The sequence below is a fragment of the Oryctolagus cuniculus genome, chromosome 16 (assembly GCF_051225735.1).
Source record: "Oryctolagus cuniculus isolate XC-2025 breed Fujian yellow rabbit chromosome 16, ASM5122573v1, whole genome shotgun sequence".
Taxonomy (NCBI): Eukaryota; Metazoa; Chordata; class Mammalia; order Lagomorpha; family Leporidae; genus Oryctolagus; species Oryctolagus cuniculus.
Window position 1 is genome coordinate 70,026,288 of NC_142882.1, and position 20,174 is coordinate 70,046,461.

Genomic DNA, 20,174 nt, shown 5'->3' on the forward strand with positions numbered 1-20,174 from the left:
ACACATTATTTTCTAAATGACTCATTGTAGATGTACACAATACATTGTAGTTCCACTAGAGAGAGCCACAATCAAGCCTTAATGTTTTCCAGTTGAAAAGTATTTAGCCCATAATGCCTTCCAAGAGAGACAGCAGTTTTGATTGATGATGTGAAATAAAACATATTTATTAGGCTGTTGAAAATGGGTCTTAGAGAGAGTAATAAAACCATGAAGTAGCGAAATAGCAATTTCTTTATGGCTCATATCAAAACCATCATAGTTCACAGAAATGGTCTCGTTTTTCCTTTGCCATCTAAGAAAAGAATGCACCTTCTGTTAAAAAAGGAAGTTATACAATGTAACTCAACTTCCTTTAAAATCCCAGTTTCTGAACTACAAAGTCCCTTAGAGAGCAGCAAATATAACTCTTCCTATTTCAGATGAAATAACTCCTAAGTGCAGGGAGGTTATGATCTGCTACAAGTCATGTATTTAGAAAGCTGCAAAGGCAGGGGTGGGGCGTTAAGTGGCCAGTTGCAACTCCAGCACCCAGCTTCCTGCTAACTGCACCTGGGCAAGGCGGCAGAAGACGCCCCGAGTACTTGGTCTCTGCTACCCAGGTGGGTGACTAGGATGGAGACCCTGGTCCCTGGCCTCAGCCTGGCCTAGAACTGGAGGTGACTGCCATCTGGGGAGTGAACTAGCAGGCGGAAGATATTCTCTCCTGCCCATCTCCCCCTCCCTCTGTGTGTGCGTGTGTGTGTGTGTTTTCTTCTCTGTCACTCTGCCTTTCGACGAAATGAACAAAATCATCTATAAAATAAGTTGTAAAGGGGACGGAACACTTGAAGAATCTCATTTTTGCAGTCCTCATTATGTCTTGTGGCTCTTTGTCATGTTTACCAGCAATAAAACAGTAAAGGTATAGAGTTGGGAAGAATGGGAGCCATCATGTAATGTAACACCTCTCTCTGTCTCTGTCTCTCTCTGTCTCTCTCTCCAAGGTACCCTGGGCAGTCCTTTGCCTTAGGGCTGGGTGCTCAAGGTCTGCCACTGCTGGACTGGTGGCTGTGACTCTTCCTTCCAGCTGTTCACCTGGCAGCTTTGCCTTCCTGTAACAAAGAATGTCTTCACACGTCTAAAGAGGATGTCGCTAATCAGCTGAATATACTATCATCTCATCATGAATTTCTAAGGAAAAGCTTGCGCAATATTTACTCTCTAGAAAGCAAATATTTTGAAACAAGACATATTGTTGCAGGCTACTAGAGCAATACAGAATTGGGACTGGTGTGTGGCACTGCCAGTAAGGACTCCACTGGCAATGCTGGCATCCCATATGGGCCATGTTCATGTCCTGGATGCTCCAACTTCCGATCCAGCTCCCTGCTGGTGGCCTGGGGAAAACAGCAGCAGATGGCCCATGTCCTTGGGCCCCTGCCACTCATGAGGGACACCTGAAAGAGTCTCCTGGCTCCTGGCTTCAGCCTTGCACAGCTCTGGCAGTTGTGGCCATCTGGGGAGTGAACCAGCGATGGAAGAGCGCTCTCTCTGTCTCTCCCTCTCTGTAACTCTTAACAAAAAATTAAATAAATATAGAATTTTATGTAAGATATAAGTTCACTAATTTGTTATTGTTAATAAAAAACCATGAAAAAGAATTCTTTGAATAAATACACAAGAGCACAGAACCGATCAGCCCTACACACTTCCCCATGATGGCAATGAGAGTGATGAACCATGAGAACCCCTGTCATGACGGGCTGCACAGCTGTGGGCGGCCGGGCAGCAACAGAGGCCCCGCCCCGGTGAGCTCACCATGTAGAGTTTCGCTGCCCTCCTGTTGCTTATGTCTGCTCTGGTGTCGTCATCGTCGTCTCCCTCCTGGAGCTCTGGCTTTTTCCCTAAAACCTGGAAAAAAAGGAACATTGGATCAGATACAGATTTCTCATTCAATGATGTAAAGTTAAAAATAATAGTAAGCCATCTTACACTTATGAAGATGTTAATTATACACTAACTAAAATTAAAATGAACAAGTGCAGGGGTCAGAGCCACGGTGGTGGCAAATTCAAGTCCTGTTACCCTGGTGATGTTCTTCAATGGCGGCTCTCATGCGTTCTGTGCATACGTGATGCAACCCAAAAATTCAAGTAAAGTCTTTGGCAGGAAAAAGATCAATCTTTGAATTTTTTCATATTAAACTCACAAAAATATATTGATAAGCACTTTAATAATTCACTAAATTAACTGATACAAATACTATCTAATATTAAGGACAGGTATAAAATATAACTTATTCTAAATAATGTAAATTTTATAAAAATATAGTAGAAATTCAGGCCGGCGCCGCGGCTCACTAGGCTAATCCTCCGCCTAGCGGCGCCGGCACACCGGGTTCTAGTCCCGGTCGGGGCGCCGGATTCTGTCCCGGTTGCCCCTCTTCCAGGCCAGCCCTCTGCTGTGGCCAGGGAGTGCAGTGGAGGATGGCCCAGGTGCTTGGGCCCTGCACCCCATGGGAGACCAGGAAAAGCACCTGGCTCCTGGCTCCTGCCATCGGATCAGCGCGGTGCGCCGGCCGCAGCGCGCCGGCCGCGGCGGCCATTGGAGGGTGAACCAACGGCAAAGGAAGACCTTTCTCTCTGTCTCTCTCTCTCACTGTCCACTCTGCCTGTCAAAAAAAAAATAAATAAATAAAAAAATAAAAAAAAATAAAAATATAGTAGAAATTCAAATTTAGACTCTATAAAAAGATTTATTTAAATCTGATATTTACCATACAATGATATAATTTATATTGTTTTCCTTATAATATAGTGCATGGAAATGTATACTGATGAGTCAGTCTACAGTAAAAACGTACATAAATCTAACCCTTGTGAGAGCATGGGCACTTTCACAGAGAACTTAATGCTTTTGGGAATATGCCACGCAGCAATCAACAAAACATTTTTAATTATTGTACATGCTAAGTGATTGTAATAGTCTTTCTTTTCTGTTAAAAGTAGGATCATGCTAAAACCCAAAACACTTGCAACTGAAAGTTTTTTTAAGATTTTTTTTACTTTGGTAGAAGTACATAGATTTCATAACAGCCATCAGACCTCCAGCCTCCTTTGTAATTATACCCCAGCCAGGGCAGAGCTTTGGATAAACAGTCTGGGCTAGGAGCACATCCTGCTGGGAAGTCTCCCTGTGGGCCAGCTGACTCAGGGATTTGGGACACACTCTAACTTTTAATTTCCAGACAACCATTTCCATATTATCCAGTTATCTTAATTAGCTTCTTAAGGGACTGTAGCATAGTTGGAAACTGAACCCAAGGGATTTACCAAAATCAGGTTTAACTCCAGGGGTACAAGAGTGCCAAATATTGCCAGGTATCTCCAGGGATCACTTAAAGAGCCTTTACCAAATACTTCACTGGGATACATAAATGAGTTTCCAATCTCTTTGTCTGAATGTTGAGAATTGTATGCCCTGCCTAGAAGGAGTATACTAAATATGAAGGTACTTCAAAAAGTTTGTGTACGATGGAATTAAAAGATGTTTATTTTGACGCCAAAAATTTGAAACCCATGTACAATTTTTTTCATAATACACATTTCCATGAACTTTTTGAAGACCTTTCATATGCATGGATTTCATTTTTTTTGCAGCACAAACTTAGTTTTTAATCTCATTTTCTACAAACTTTTAGAAATTACTACTTATGCTTACTTTATTGACCGTGTCATAATTTAGATTTTTGGCATAAACTGTAAATACAGCTTTTCTTTTCCTCTGCAGGTAGGATCATGCTTATATTTAAAATATTTTCATTTTGGATTGCCTATGTAATCAGCATTTAGCTCACATGATTGGTATGTGAAATAACATACAAGGGGCAAGAAAACACAGAAGCCTTATTTGAGAGTGTGTACTTCCTTTACTGTTCTAGCCAAGAATCTGTCACTCAAGTTTAGAGCTCTCCTTTCTTTCAATTATTTCCTATAAATTTCTATTTTAAAGTATTGCTGTCATATAACATGTCCTGAGCAGAACTGGTTTTCTACAAAACTGACCATTTTCAGTTCTCTATGGTGTCAGTGTACCTCTATTCTCCCTAAAATGAATGGACTTAAAATTAGTCTTGAATTCGTTCTTTCCTCCACTTTGAATCTTTTGCCCACTTAATCATTAAATTCTGTATTTTATAATAATGGCCAGCGTCACTGTTTCCTACTCCCTTTTTTGTTTTTTTTAATCATCCTTTGCAAAACAACTAAAAAAAAACAAAAAAAAAAAAACAAAAAAGTTTGTTTATTTGAAGGGCAGAGTTACAAAGAGAGAAGGAGAAACAAAGAGAGAGACTGAGTTTCCATTCGCTGGTTCCCCAAATGGACCCATCGGCTGGGGCTGGGCCAGGCTGAAGCCAGGATTCAGGAGCTTCAACCAGGTCTCCTACATGGGTGGCAGGGGTCTAAGCACCTGGGCTATCTTCTGCTGCTTTCCCAGGTGCATTAGCAGGGAGCTGGGAAGGAAGTGGACCAGCCAGGACTCGAACTGGTGCTCACACGAGATGCTGGTGCTACAGGCTGCTGTTTAACCTGCTGTGCTTTTATTTAGAAAATGAGGTATTTAAAGCAGACACACACACACATGAGAGAGAAAAAGAAATATCTCCAATCTGTTAGCTTATTTCCCAAATGCCTGGGAGCCCAGAAATCCATCTGGGTCCCCTATGTGAGTGGCAGGTATTCAAATACTTGCACCATTATCACCTGCCTCCTCCCAGGTATGCAGTAGCAGGGGGTCAGCACTGGGACCCAGCCCTCTGATACGGAATCCTAGGGCCCAAGCGGTGCTGGAACTGCTGCTCCCATGTCCACTCTTCATCGTAATCATCTCTGTGTGGATGGCTCTACTTCTACTTTCACTATAAACAAAGAAGGGCCTCAAGTTTCGAGAGCAAACACTTTAATTACTCAGTAATGTTTGTGCCTTATTTGCTTTTCTCCACTGAAAAACAATCATATGAAAGCATATGGAACACAGAAGCAAACTGGGGAAGTAAATCCTTTCAGTTGTATTTACTTGCCTTATGTAAGCATGACAAATATTTGATAATAGGGAAGATCCACAGAGATTAAAAAACCAGGCAATTCTTAGGAAGGGAAGGGGCCTCATTGAGCCAGTCCACCATTTCCAACATGTATGCTGCCATTGTCTCAGTGATGTGCTTCTCAGCCTCCAAAAATACTTTGATTCCTTTATCTACGCCAAATAAAGGGGAAACTACACACTACACAGTGGATAAAGGAATTCTGGTGGTGTGGTGTGGGGAGAAAGCACGTAATACACACACGTGGAGAGAAGAACAAAGAAAACTGCAAAGTGAACTTCTGCAGAAGAGTAGCTACTTAATTATCTAGCACAGAGTTGAGCAACAGAAGTTTCCCCAACGCTGAAACATTCCACACCTGTGCTGTCCAACACAGCATTAAGCATCTGTAGCTACTGCGCCTCTCAAACATAGCTAATGTGACTCAGTGAGTTTTAAATTTTACTTAATTTTGATGTAAGCTTAAATAGTCACACATGTCGTGAAGAGTCTATAGAGGACTCAGGCGGCGCTGAGGCCTTGGGGAACTTTCCATGATGCAAGTGTGCTCTTTAGTTCTACTGTAACATTGACGTATTCGAGGTCAGGTTTAAAGGGTCAAACGCAACTTAACCCATCCTTTACACTACTATGGAAGCTGATTCACAACTACTATGTAGGAAGTTAAATTACAAGTTACTATAAAATGGAAAAGTGATTAAAATACACAAGCCAGAATGCCAACTTATTAAACACACAATTGTTTTCCACTGGTTGTGTATTAGAACTCTCTGGGCCGGCGCTGCGGCTCACTAGGCTAATCCTCCTCCTTATGGTGCCAGCACCGCTGGTTCTAGTCCCGGTCGGGGCGCCGTAGTCTGTCCCAGTTGCCCCTCTTCCAGGCCAGCTCTCTGCTGTAGCCAGGGAGTGCAGAGGAGGATGGCCCAAGTCCTTGGGCCCTGCACCCCATGGGAGACCAGGAGAAGCACCTGGCTCCTGGCTTCGGATCAGCGCAATGTGCCGGCTACAGCGCGCCAGCCACGGTGGCCATTGGAGGGTGAACCAACGGCAAAAAGGAAGACCTTTCCATCTCTCTCTCTCTCACTGTCCACTCTGCCTGTCAAAAAAAAAAAAAAAACTCTCTGGACAGTTATAAAAAAAATTGTCAATGACTGAATCCAACCTCTAGACTGACAGTTAATCTGATTGAGGTCCTAGCACTGTGTCTTTTAGAGTCCTCTGGCCAGGTTTGGTGACATGATTCAAATCTTCAGTGGCATCAGCCTTCAGGGCAGGTCTGCCAAGCATTTCTGAAGTTCACATCAGCTTCCCAGGGCATGTCTCTCCTGGCTAAATTATCAGGCCTGGAGGTCTGGAAGCTTCTCCATGTCAAAATCACAGGTACAGCTTTTAGGCCATCGGGCTTTTCTGGGGATCACTAAACTTTTTTCATAAGATTGCAAACCTTTGGGCATTTCTGGCTGATCTCTGCTTGATTAGACACTTCCAAGGTTGGCCTTTGCACTTCCTGCCTTGTATGACACACCCCTTTTGGCAGGATCAGGCAGCCTGAGCTGGATGGAGTCACCACTAAGAGGCTCTGTGGTCTTGGTTCCACATTTAAACCATCAACTAGTGGCACTCAGTTACGATGGTGAGTAAGTGAATCAACACGTGCAAAGTGATTTTTCCTCTTGCCAACACAGTGAGTGCACAAGGTATATCTTGCATCCTTTCTTCACTGTTTATACATACATACAGTCAAATCTCATTCTGATCAAAGCACTGTTGTCCCTTTTTTATGTGACCCTATACAACACTGCTCTCTTTGCATAATGATTTCCCCATGGAACTTCCAACCACACACCCATTTGTGGATTTACACTTTCTTAATATTTAGTCATGTCTTGATCTAATGATTTCATAAAACGGTCTCTGTGCCTTGACAGTGTACTCCTTTTAAAGCCTTGGATTTAAAACTACAGATTCAAGATAGATCTATAAATCATTCTCTACTTGAAACCTGGAGAACAGTCCGCCGTGCAGTCAGCAAAGGAATAGCTGCTAATGCTGAGAAGGAAGAGCAGGACACACCAATCTCCTCCCTTCTTTGACGTTTCCCCACACTTAGACCGCATATACACCACCAGTCCTGTTTACAAAATGAATTCCCTGGTCTTCCCAGTGTTTCAGCAGTACCTGCCTATGTGGTCTTGTGCTTATGACCTTATTTTGGCAGAGCAAGATAGAGCAGTTATGCACAGTTTATTTGCGGAGTGTTGATGACATGACAACAACATGGGAACAGCCAGGGCTGTAATGGCTACAAGTTAGCTGTGGTCCCTGCTCTCAGCAAGCTGACTTTCAATGCAGGGATGCTAAATAGGTTTCACACCTTGGAAAATGCCAGGGTAAGCAGTGGCTACTGAGGTAGTCTGTGGATAAAGATTCTGAGGTCATGTCCAAATTCAATGAGAAAGTTCAATATGGTCCACCAAGTATTTCACCCTTGGGCAGGTGGGGGTATTGGCAGGATACATTTAACCCCAAAATATGAGGGGACTCCAAAACATTTATGGAATTAAAAGACAAGTTTATTTTGGTGCAAACATTTTAAAATGCATGCATACATTTTTCAGATGCATATTTTCCATGAACTTTGTGATGACTTCTTAATATGCACACATTTCAAACACTTTTGCACCCAAGTAATCTTACCTTTGAATTTCCTTTTTTTCCATGAACATTTCAAAGTTCATTCATATATGAAAGCAGCCTGTAAAGATTCTAAAATTCAGGGATGTCTAGAGAATGTCTGGTCTACAGAGGACCACCCTCCTCATGGTTTGTTCTCCACCCTAATGTTTCTGGGCTTCTTCCCTTAGTAACTTGATTATTTTCAATGACTTAGGAGGAGATCACCAGAGGAAAAATTAAGTTAGGCCAGATGAGGGTAATGGAGAAGAAAATACTTATCTACCCCTGTGTTTCCATCTGAGACAAAAGATAGACAGCTTATTAGTTGTCCTGTGATAACTACATGAGCTAAATATCTATGAGTAATTTTCATTGCATTCACATATACACATGTCTATACCAACATCTATTTTTCCTCCTTCTATCCATTTAGTGGATGGGAAATAAACCTGATTTCCATGTAAAATTTAGTTAAATTAAGCAAGTTTTGCTTTAATGGCAAGAGAGTTATAAAAATTTCCCCTTACAGAATCCAGAAAATTTCCAGGTACCAAAATTTGACTGACCAAACCCAGATAATTTCCATGATCTCTGAGGTGCATGAAAATATTTGCATATTTTTTGTACTCTGTTGAAAGAATGTATTTTCTTTCCAAAAAATATTTACCTCAATTTTACTGAAACTAATGCCTCCATAGAGTGGAAGAAAGGTAAGAGATATAGTAAAGGATCAAGTCAATCCATTCAGTACAAACACTGTGCTCCTAAAACTATTTATCATATGGATTATATAAAATAAGGTATGATTAACCAAGTTTGTGGCAAAATAATTGAGGTTATAAAATACCTTCCCAGCAGATGGGATTTCCCAGGGTTCCATTTTTTTTTTTTTTTTTTGACAGGCAGAGTGGACAGTGAGAGAGACAGACAGAGAGAAAGGTCTTCCTTTGCTGTTGGTTCACCCTTCAATGGCCACCGCGGCCGGCGCACTGCGGCCGGTGCACCGCGCTGATCCCATGGCAGGAGCCAGGTGCTTCTCCTGGTCTCCCATGGGGTGCAGGGCCCAAGCACTTGGGCCATCCTCCACTGCCTTCCTGGGCCACAGCAGAGAGCTGGCCTGGAAGAGGACCAACTGGGACAGAATCCGGTGCCCCGACCAGGACTAGAACCCAGTGTGCTGGCGTCACAAGGCAGAGGATTAGCCTAGTGAGCCGCGGCGCCGGCCAAGGGTTCCATATGTTTTAAGGTTGCACACTATGAAAACTGCCCGTACGTGATTCACAGGTATCCTAGTCTCACTTTCACCTGGGCAAGCTGCAGGGCCTATGACTCACTTCCTTACTATGAAGGAACAATGTAGGAGAGGCTGTTGGTGCTTAGAACCTTTCACCTTGCTCTACCCCCCTGTTGACCTCTATTGTGTCACAAGGGTGAAAGTCTTCTCTCTGATGGCGTTATCTGGCCACAGAGCTGTACTGTGTCCCCACACAGGGCAGCCTGGAGGTTCTGGAGCACTAGATGCAGCCCCCAAGCAAGGAGGCAGATGGGATTTATGCCACATCCTGCAGCTTCCCAGCCTCTGTGGGTCAGTTCTGGAGTGTGTTCCGCACGGTTTCCTAAGCCTCAGTGGTCTATCTAGTAAACCACTCGTTAACGCATCATTAACTCCTTCCTCCTTCCTGGGACTTCCAAACAACTGCCCCTAATGCCTGTTGCAGAATCAGCTTTGGGAGGAATAAAACCGAAGATGAGGAGACAACAAATGCATCCACTTCACAGAACTGTTGTCAAGAACTAAATCACATAGAAGAGTGCCAGCCATAGAGCAAGCACTGGATGCTTGTCATGGGGTGGTTTTTGTTAGCTACTTTTGCAGCAAGTGAATCCCATTTCTTAGATCACATAACTCCTGTGTTAATGATAAGAAGCACCTGTATGAAACTGAGAGCGATTAAGAAGTGAACAGAAAAATTCAGCCTAACAGTGAGCCGTTTGCTTTTATCTTTATAGAAAACAGATATGAGAATGAGGCTCCAGGACCACAATTCAGATGTAGTGTATTTTCTACTTGCTTCAAAACAGGTTTTATTCAACATTTTGTCTTGTCCACATGCAGTCTATTAGACTTTTTAAAATTTATTTTTGATTGTGGCTTGCTGCTTATTCATCACAGTAAAGCATCGATATTTGATTTTTTGGTTGTGTGTTGTATAGAGCTTCATTTACCCAGCTAATTGCATGGATCCTGTCTGTCTGTAGACAAATAATAATGTCTCTTCTTTTTAGTAGCATGGTAGTACCTTTTTCATTGGGAGAATATTATGGGATATCCTAACCAGAGGATTTTCCATTAGTTTCCACTGAGAAGTAGACTGCATTTACATACACACACACACACACACATACACAAAAATCATGCTTTTCTTACAAAGTCACTTTATAACACATTTTGTAAGTTTTTTTCCCCAAAAAAGTAAATGTAATATTATGGTGCACCAGATACTCTAGCAAGCGTAATAGTAATTCTAGTAGCAATAACACTGATTTGCACAATGATAGTTAATATAACTCTGCTTCAATATACTATGGTCCTTGGCTCTGGAAAGATAGTATTTAGAAGCACAATTCAGACCATCTCTGTTTTGTTTTTTGTTTTTTTTTTTGTTTTTTTTTTTTTTTTTGACAGGCAGAGTGGACAGTGAGAGAGAGAGACAGAGAGAAAGGTCTTCCTTTGCCGTTGGTTCACCCTCCAATGGCCGCCGCGGCCGGCGCGCTGCGGCCGGCGCACCGCGCTGATCCGATGGCAGGAGCCAGGAGCCAGGTGCTTTTCCTGGTCTCCCATGGGGTGCAGGGCCCAAGCACCTGGGCCATCCTCCACTGCACTCCCTGGCCACAGCAGAGGGCTGGCCTGGAAGAGGGGCAACCGGGACAGAATCCGGCGCCCCGACCGGGACTAGAACCCGGTGTGCCGGCGCCGCTAGGCGGAGGATTAGCCTATTGAGCCGCGGCGCCGGCCCATCTCTGTTTTAAAGGTCTTTCTAATATGTAAGCTAGTTCCTCATGAGATTAAACATGTATTAATTATAAAATAGATACTAAGCATGAACATCTCAATATCTGAGATTGTTCAATTTTTGGTATAAGATGGAAGAAGAAATTGATATAAATTAATGTTATTATTATTATATAGTTAAAAGTAATTTTTGAAGTGAATACAAAGAATGGCGAATCACTGAATCAAAATTCTGGCCCTTTGGTATCTGAATGTGGTTAACTCTTAGCACAGGGGTAAGATGTAACTGACCTATAGATAGCAAAAAATACAACCTTGCTGTCATTTTTTATTGTTTACTGTCATCACCATCATATTATAACAGGAACTCTTAAACAAATGAATAACATAAACTTGCCATTCTAGTTTGATAATTTTATGCTTATCAATTCAGATACAGACTTGGTGAGCAAAGGTCAGTCCATTTCCCTATACTACTCATTTAGTCCATTTGTGTTTGGATTACATTATCCTATCTACTGCTTCTATCATCATTCCCCTAGTTCAACTGCAAACTAAAGGGAAAATTATCTCATTCAGAAATGATTGCCAACTTGCATTAATTTGGACTGATTATATAAAAGTAGTGCCTTCTCAGTAAGGTCACAAGTCATCACGTTGAACTTTGGTGTGACAAAGAGGAAGGTTATTTGAAATATTATCACTTTATTGCAGCATATGGTTAACTATTCTGTTACTACAAGCATTTCTTATCTTTGTTCAGATATTTCAACTTCCCTCACTGGATGAACTTGTGGGGAACAAAATATGTATCTGAATTAAATACCAGAAATCTAAATAGCAGATTCCTTAAGTTAAATGACAACCAATGAATTGTGCCTTACAAACAGTAAGCCATCAATAAATTCTAGAAATAAATAACTAAAGTAACTGTAATGTTATAGAAAGCAGCACAACCTCATTATATGCACTGTTTGTCACTGTGATTCTTTGGATTTCAAGTGTGTAGTATCATTACTGCAAAGCAAGATGGAAGAAATGACAATTACAATGCAACAGAGAAGAAAGGGGAAAATCCCCTCTTATTTGTTGGTATTTCTGATATGCCATCTTTTCTCTACTTGCAATAATCTAGAGACAGTGGAAAATACTTAGGACCCCTTTTCTTAAAAGTCTTTGAATGATAAATCCATAAATTGACTTGCTCTTTCCACCTGGTTCTCATAATAATGTTAATTCAATCAGATGACAAATATTCCACTGAGTATTTCTTATGTGCCAGGCACGAACCATGTCACATGGATGGAAAATTCCAAATCTTTAGGACACTGTTCAATTTCCCAAGAAGTTATGAGACAATCTCAGGGCAGTCGAAAGCAGATAAATGAGGAAGCTGAAGCGCCTTGCAAAACACACAAAGAGAATGACTTCCTGAAAACACCCTTTCTACTTTCTATTAGTGTTCAAGTGTTTACTGTGTCTGTTGACTAAATTAATATTTCACTGGAGATGCCTCAGGAATCTGAATATAGGCCAACCATATAATCCATCCAACCCTGTCCTGCGAATTTACCCAAGCCAAAAAAAAATTAGCATCTGAAAGAGTTATCTGAACTCCCATGTTCACTGCAGCACAATTCACAATAGCTAAGATATAGAATCAAGCCCAGTGTCCACCAACTGTTGACTAGATAAAGAAATTATGGTATGTGTACACACACACACAATGGAGTACTAGTCAGCAATAAAAAAGAAAAGAAAAGAAATCCTGTCTGTAGCAACAAGGTGGATGCAACTGGAAGACATTATGCTTAATGAAATAAGCCAGTCCCCAAAAGACAGATATCCTATATTTCCCCTGATCTGAGGTAACTAATACAGTACCTGACATGTAATGCTGAGGAGTGAAATGGACATTTTGAGATCTGACATTGGTTTACAGCCCTTGTCTCTTCCATTGAGGAACAGTGATATTGTTCTTTTTTCCCCTCATACTATTTGCTGACCTCTTTTACTTAGTGTAGGGTTAACTATATGATCATTAAGTAAACTGAAAATGGATATTTGTAAAAATTAAGAGTGGGAATGTGAGAGGGAGGAGGAAGAAGGGTTGGAGCTTGGGTGGGAGGGAGGGTAGGAGAGGGCAAGTATCAGTATGTTCCTAATCTGTATATATGAAATACATGAAATTGTATAACTTAAATAAAATTTAAAAAATTAACATCTCAAGAAACTCAAATTTCCATTCTTACAAAGTACTGCAGGACACTACATTACGTTCATGGGAAATGAAACGTATGAGTTCTTGATGCCAAATTTTGGGAAAGAACAACATAAACAGATTGTGACTTCAAAAGTACAGCTCTACGGCTGTGTAGCTGTTGGAGGTCGTGGAGCACTTGGACTTGTGAGCAAGAATAATGAGAAGTCATGGCCACTGCGGTACCCCGGAGGCAGCCACGAGACGGTGGGACAGCAAGCAGCGTGATCAAGGATAGAGGACAGCAGAGTTGTGCTCTAGAGACCAAGAAATGTCCTGGATTTCTATGGGCACTGGACACTATAGGGAGAGGTGTTCTGATATGAGAAATCAAATTAGAACCACAATGAACTAGCACCTCATCCCTGTAAAACGGCTGTTATCAAAAAGAGAGTAACAAATGCTGGCGAGGATGTACAGAAGAAACCCTTACGTCCTGTTGATAGGAATGTAAATTGTACAGCAGCTGTGGAAAATGGCACAGAGATGTCTTAGACAATTAGAAATGGCACTGCCATATGACCCAGCAATCCCACTACTGGGTGTGTGTCCAGAAGACATGTACTCATTGTACAATGAGAATCCCCTCTACAAAGGGATTCTTGTTCCACCATGTTCACGGCAGCACTGTTCACATTAGACAGAACATGCAATCAACCAAGGTGAATGGATAAAGAAAATGTGCGGCGCCGGCACACCGGGTTCTAGTCCCGGTCGGGGCGCTGGATTCTGTCCCGGTTGCCCCTCTTCCAGGCCAGCTCTCTGCTGTGGCCAGGGAAGTGCAGTGGAGGATGGCCCAAATCCTTGGGGCCTGCACTCCATGGGAGACCAGGAGAAGTACCTGGCTCCTGCCATCGGATCAGCGCGGTGCGCGGGCCGCAGTGCGCCGGCTGTGGCGGCCATTGGAGGCAACGGCAAAGGAAGACCTTTCTCTCTGTCTCTCTCTCTCACTGTCCACTCTGCCTGTCAAAAAAAAAAAATAAATAAATAAAATGTGGCATATGTACACAATGAAATCTAATTCAGCTCTAAAAAATACTCAAATCCTGCCATTTGCAGCAAAATGGATAGATATCATTCGAGTAAAATAAGCCAGACACAGAAAAACAAATCCTGCATATTCTCCCTTACCTGTGAAAGTTAAAATTAAAAACAAACAAACAAAAAAACCCACCTCAATCTGAACACAGAATGTGATTACTAGAGGCTGGGAGTGATGGGAAAGATAAAAGGAATTTGGATTAAAAAAATTAGATCTACCAGATGGTGTCTTTTTAAAAATAATGTCTATCAGATAATATTTTTCCTCAGGAAATTTTTTTAGCTTCCCTCCTAATTTTAAAGAATAAACAGTGAATAAAGTTTGGGACCCTGGAACTAGTGAGATATTCAAGCTGGGTATGGCTCACTAATTATGACAAAGATGCTAATATGAAATGATAACAGGGGACACGGGATGAGGGGTACATGTATTACTACCTCACAATTTAAATTTTGTAAATTTAAAACTATTCTGAAATAAAATGATAAAAAATAACAAAAATAGAATCAGCAAGGAATTATTTTAATCAACATGAAGGACTTGTCCATATCTTTGTCAGTACTATCATCTAAAATACAGGTGAATTTTAAAAGCAAAACTATCTTCTGGAAAACATAAAACAAATACACTGGTTCCAGGTACTGTGTCTTTCACAATTGTGCTACTTCCTCAAATGTTAATGAGCAATAAGTTAGGACTTGGGCAGGGTTCATACACATAAAAGCAGTTTCCAGTAACTTAAAGAAATGATAAGATATAGATTTTTCCTGGCTACATATATTGGGGAAATATGACTAAAATTGTGTTCTTGGCCTAAATAAACTTTATACATCTCTAAGGTAACTTAAGAATGATGTAGATTATTCTTTTAACTTTAGTTTTTAATTGCAAGATGCCCAGATTAGCACGTAATAGCCAATCAACTTGCCAAGAGAATGACTGAACAAATTCTTTAAATTTTCCAGTTATCAATTATGACTTACAAGAATATGAGGAACACCATCCTTATGTTGGGATAGGCTTCGGAGCCTAATTTGGCATATATGTTAATGTCTAAAGCCTAAAATATGAATTGTATCACCCAAAAGCTCCAACAAATGCGCTATCATTCAGACATTGCCTGTGTAGTTTTGCCACCACCTGTGCCCACTGTGCATGCTAGTCTCCTAAACCAGACAATGAGATAGCAGAAACATACAATTTATTGAGAATTAATCCATTGCTCAACAAACATACATTAGCTGAGGCATAACTTGACTCTTAATTTTCCTTTTGTCCAGCATCTGAAACAACAATTGCACATAACATTTTTCAAGGGGCCTTACAGTGGTTTTATAAAAGCAAGAAGCCTAGTGTTTTGGCAACACAGTACCCTGTAGTATTTTTATTGCCAGGATCCCATCACCAGCATTGACAATGATTATACAGTTAACGAATTCCTCGTATTTAAAAAGTCTTTCCAGATTAAAAAAAGTCAGATTAAATTAATTTCAGATTAAAGAATTTTTTTTGGTTGTTTAAAAGAACTTGCCCCTATTTTGTTCTCTTTTTTTATATCTACCAGATGCTGTCTTTTTAAAAATGAATGTTTATCAGATAATATTTTTCCTCAGGGAATTTTTTTAGCTCCCTCCTAATGTTTAAAGGATAAACAGTGAATAAAGTTTGGGACCCTGCAGCTAGTGAGATAGTTTTCTTACAATTATTGATTATTTTAAATATGTAAAGATGAGAGATCATGACATAAGCTTTATACAGTTTATGTGCAGTCCGTCAAGACATGTTTGTTTACAGTGAGGAAGACAAACACGCAGTATGATGGGGTCCAGTTACTGCCACATGCAGGGTTACTGCATATTTAGCATATGAGCTTCTAAAGGCACCAAAGCTACAGATCGAAGAGTGACCACACACCCTGTCTTTCCAGCCTTGTTAATCCATGTTGTTTCCTCTCTTGCCTCCTTAGTATCCCCTGTTACCCTGTCAAGTCATATGGGCTTTGCATTACCATAGTCAAATGCCCGAGAGGAGTTACTTAGGAAGCAGAGCTTTATTTTGGTTCAAGGACTTGGAGATTCACTGTCCAAGGCTGGGTGACTCCACCAATTTAGGTATCTGGTGAGGCCAGAGTATAGTAATGGGAGGATCACATGGAGAGCTGGGAAGCAGAGAGAGAGAGAGAGAGAGGAAGGGAGAGAGAGAGAGAGAGAGAGGGAGGAGGAGGAGGAGGAGGAATGGAGAGAGGGAGAGTGGGAGGGAAGGAGGGAGGGAGAGGGCAAAATCAGCAAGAACCTCCTCGGCTTTGACAGCCAATCCTCTGTTGAGAGCCACCTTCCAAGGACATACCTCCAATGACCTAAAGATCTACTAGGCCCATCTCTCAGATGCCATAATTAGAGCAAGTCCCCAACCTTAATCCATTTACTGTCAACATTTTATCCTATACCATTAACATAAGACTTGGGGGACCAAGTCCCAATATATGAGCCTTTTGGGGACACCTGAATTATTATTGAAACCACAGAAGAGTATTTTGGTTTGGAGGATACATTTCTGGTCACTTTAGAGATAAGTCATATTAAAATTGTGTGAAGATAATAGTGTAATCAACAGAAAACTGAAACACCTCAAATTAAGATAAACTTTTCAGACAACTCAGAAAAATTTTTTTCAATATTTTCAGTTTTGGGTACTTTAAAGACATATTCCAAAACTTTAGTACCAAATACAGAATAACAGTATCATTTGCTTGATTAAGAGGTCTTTGATATCAAGCCATTACTAACTTTCATATATAGAATTTTTGAAAGTTTGGGGAGTTAAATAATTTTAAAAGATCCTCATTAAAAATGAATAACTTAAAAGATCAAATTTAGAAGGTATTTTGAAAGATTTTTAGAATGTTAGACTCCTCTTATGGCAAAAGTAACAGTTATATTAAGCTCTCAGAAAAACAAATGACATTCCATTAACGTCAACAAGACTGGGTGTGTGTGTCTGGGCACAGGGATATGCTTTGGGCAACTTTGGATCACTTCTGAAACCTATCAGATACCTTTTAAGAAAAATAAGGTTAAATGCACAGAAATAAAAATATTATAATGGAAACCAATTATATTACAATGCAAGTATCAAAATACTAAGACTATATGTGTGTGCATGTGTGTGTGTGTGTTTATGTGATGAGTAACATATGAGCTCTCCAACCCATCACATAGTGTTAAGGAGCAGCGCTTGCAAAACTGTCACCCCTGTGTTGATCCTCATTTACTGCAGAAGATGGGGGCAGTGCTCCCCTTGACAGACACCAACAGTGAGAGAAGAGCCATGGCCTTCCGTTTCCCAGTCCATGACTTAGATTCCCGGGTTGTTTCTCCTGACCTAGTCTCAGCATTGGGAAATGTGTTAAAACACTCTCATTTTCTCGGTATATCACACACACCACACACACACACACACACACACACACACACACACACACCCCAGGGTGGTAACTCTTTAACCAACACAAGTCACTGTACCTCCGTAAGCTCCGCTGGCTCACTTCCTTCTTCCACCACAATCAGCTGGGATCTGCCTTTCCTTTCATTGTCTCGAATGCCAATGGCAACTTGGTTTGCTTTCAGACGCTCATATTTGTTGCATGAGGAACCACACCACTGGTAAATTTCCTAAGGGAGAGAGACAGATCCTTTGACCCCAAGAATATGTGGAAGACTTGCAGACTTTGTGTAATACTGTGATTATTTAGGAAAAAAACAAAAAGTGTAAAAGGAAAATCAAAATTAGCTATTGTTAAGGCATAGCTGATTTTACGTATTTTATTTTACCTCATTCTGCATCCATATTATGTCAGCATTGTGAAATAATTCCTTTTTAAACACTGAAAATATAAATATGCATCTCACCATTTTGTGTATATAATTCAATAATTACAAGTTATGAAAATAAAGGGCATGTAATTACATAGAATATGATGTTTTGAAATAAGTACCCACTGTGGAATGGCTGAATCCATATAATGAACAGATGGTGCAATTTAACAATTCTTATCAAGAGCCACAAATAGTTAAAACCTTTGACCTGGTAATATCACTACTTGGAACTTATTTTAATGAAATTTTCATAAGAAAAATAACAACATGTAGGATGATTTTCATTGCTATATGATTATATTAAAGAGGCACTGGAAAGAGAGTAAATGTTTAATAATAGAACAACAGTTATTTAAATTTGAAACAAAAATCAGACAGTTATATTGAAGAGAAAAATATAGAAAACTGGAAATGGGATAATAGCTTGATGTATTATAGAGATATTAGCTGCCACTGAAATTAAAACACACCATGCTTTAGATTTGGATACAGTGTTCCAAAGGTATACAGATATAAATGTAAAATAATAATAAAATATCACTTCCTCCATTCAATTCGACTTAGCAACAAAAAGAGAATTTTAGTGGTAACCAGGCCTGCTGGAAACTTGGGAAAGGGCAGCACCACACTGCTGGGTGGTACAAACTGACCCGGTTTGGAGGGCAGCTGGCACCATTTGGCACCATATCAAAACATTAAATGTCCCTTTAATATCAAGAAATTCCATCTCTAGGAATCTATGGTATGGAAATATTCAAACATGGGATAAAAAAAAAACAAAAACACAAACCAAAACAAATGCCCATCAATAGGGGGATGGCTATGGAAATGTTACCTGGATACTGTAGACTGCTCTTGAGTGACCAAAAATGAAGGAAAACTGATAAATCGTAATGTACAAGATTACTGAAGATGTTTCATCAAGGATACAACAGTCATGGAACAAAGTGATTACATTTAACTACAAACAAAAACATGAGCTCTGTTCCTGTGTTAGCAAAAAAAGTATATTTAAAGATACGATTTAACAAATTGGGGGCATGCATTTGCAGAAAGCAAGCCTTCAAGGGTCACTGTATCTAAGGCTGTGTTTTTCCTCATTGTTATGTAACATGCATTTGCTGGTCCCTATTTGGGGGATACAGATATTAGTAAGAGGAAACTAGCAAGGAGAGAGCAACATGTAGATAACTTTGCTAGTAGTAAACTATTTGTGCCAGGCTTGGTTTTCAAAGCACATTTCCATACATATGCAGGGAGCTGTGGGAAGATGGCCAGGCTAACACTGCAGTTAAGTGCGACAGCAGTAGATCCAGCTGCCTCTTTCTGGGTATATGACTGCAATTTTTAAGAAAAGCAAATAATTTGGGACATGCTCAAGCTGACTTGCCCCAAATGGTAGAGTTAGAAACATACCAGGGGATTCCAATTCAATCCCATCAAGGTGGCATGTACCAATGCCATCTCACTAGTCCAAGTGATCAATTTCTGTTCACAAGTGATCATAATGATAGGACTGAGAGTCAAAGGGATCACATAAACAAGACTAGTGTCTGCAAATACTAACCAATAGAATAAAAAAGGGAGAGAACGATCCAACATGGGAAGCAGGATACACAGCAGACTCATAGAATGGCGGATGTCCTAAACAGCACTCTGGCCTCAGAATCAGCCCTTAAGGCATGCAGATCCGGCTGAAAAGCCCATGAGAGTATTTCAGGCATGGAAAGCCAAGACACTCTGGGAAAAAAAAAATTACCTAAATGAAAGATCTCCGCGAGTGAGATCCCAGTGGAAAAAACAGGTCATCAAAGAAGGAGGTACCTTTCTCTGAAGGGAGGAGAGAACTTCCACTTTGACTACGACCTTGTCTAAATATGATCAGAGTCGGTGAACTCAAAAGGCTTCCATAGCCTTGGCAACTCACGACAAGAGGCTAGGGTGATTACTGATGCCATAAACAAGAGTGTCAATTTGTTAAGTCAACAACAGGAGTCACTGTGCACTTACTCCTCATGTAGGATCTCTGTCCTTAGTGTGCTGTACATTGTGATTTAATGCTATAACTAGTACTCAAACAGTATTTTTCACTCTGTGTTTCTATGTGGGAGCAAACTGTTGAAATCTTTACTTAATATATGCTAAACTGATCATCTGTATATAAAGAGAATTGAAAATGAATCTTGATGTGAATGGAAGGGGAAAGGGAGCAGGAGAGGGTA

The 20,174-nt window shown here is 40.6% G+C and overlaps 1 protein-coding gene across 1 annotated transcript in view; it reads right to left on the minus strand.

The window, feature by feature from the left end:
• The window catches only part of SCIN (scinderin), a 69,621-nt gene that overhangs the window by 26,476 nt on the left and 22,971 nt on the right, over positions 1–20,174 (minus strand). Inside the window, exons 4-5 of the mRNA XM_002713774.6 lie at positions 17,599–17,748; positions 1,801–1,893 (exon numbers count right to left, since the gene is read on the minus strand). Coding sequence (XP_002713820.3) covers positions 1,801–1,893; positions 17,599–17,748 — 243 coding nt within the window. The remainder of the gene's footprint in view (positions 1–1,800; positions 1,894–17,598; positions 17,749–20,174) is intronic.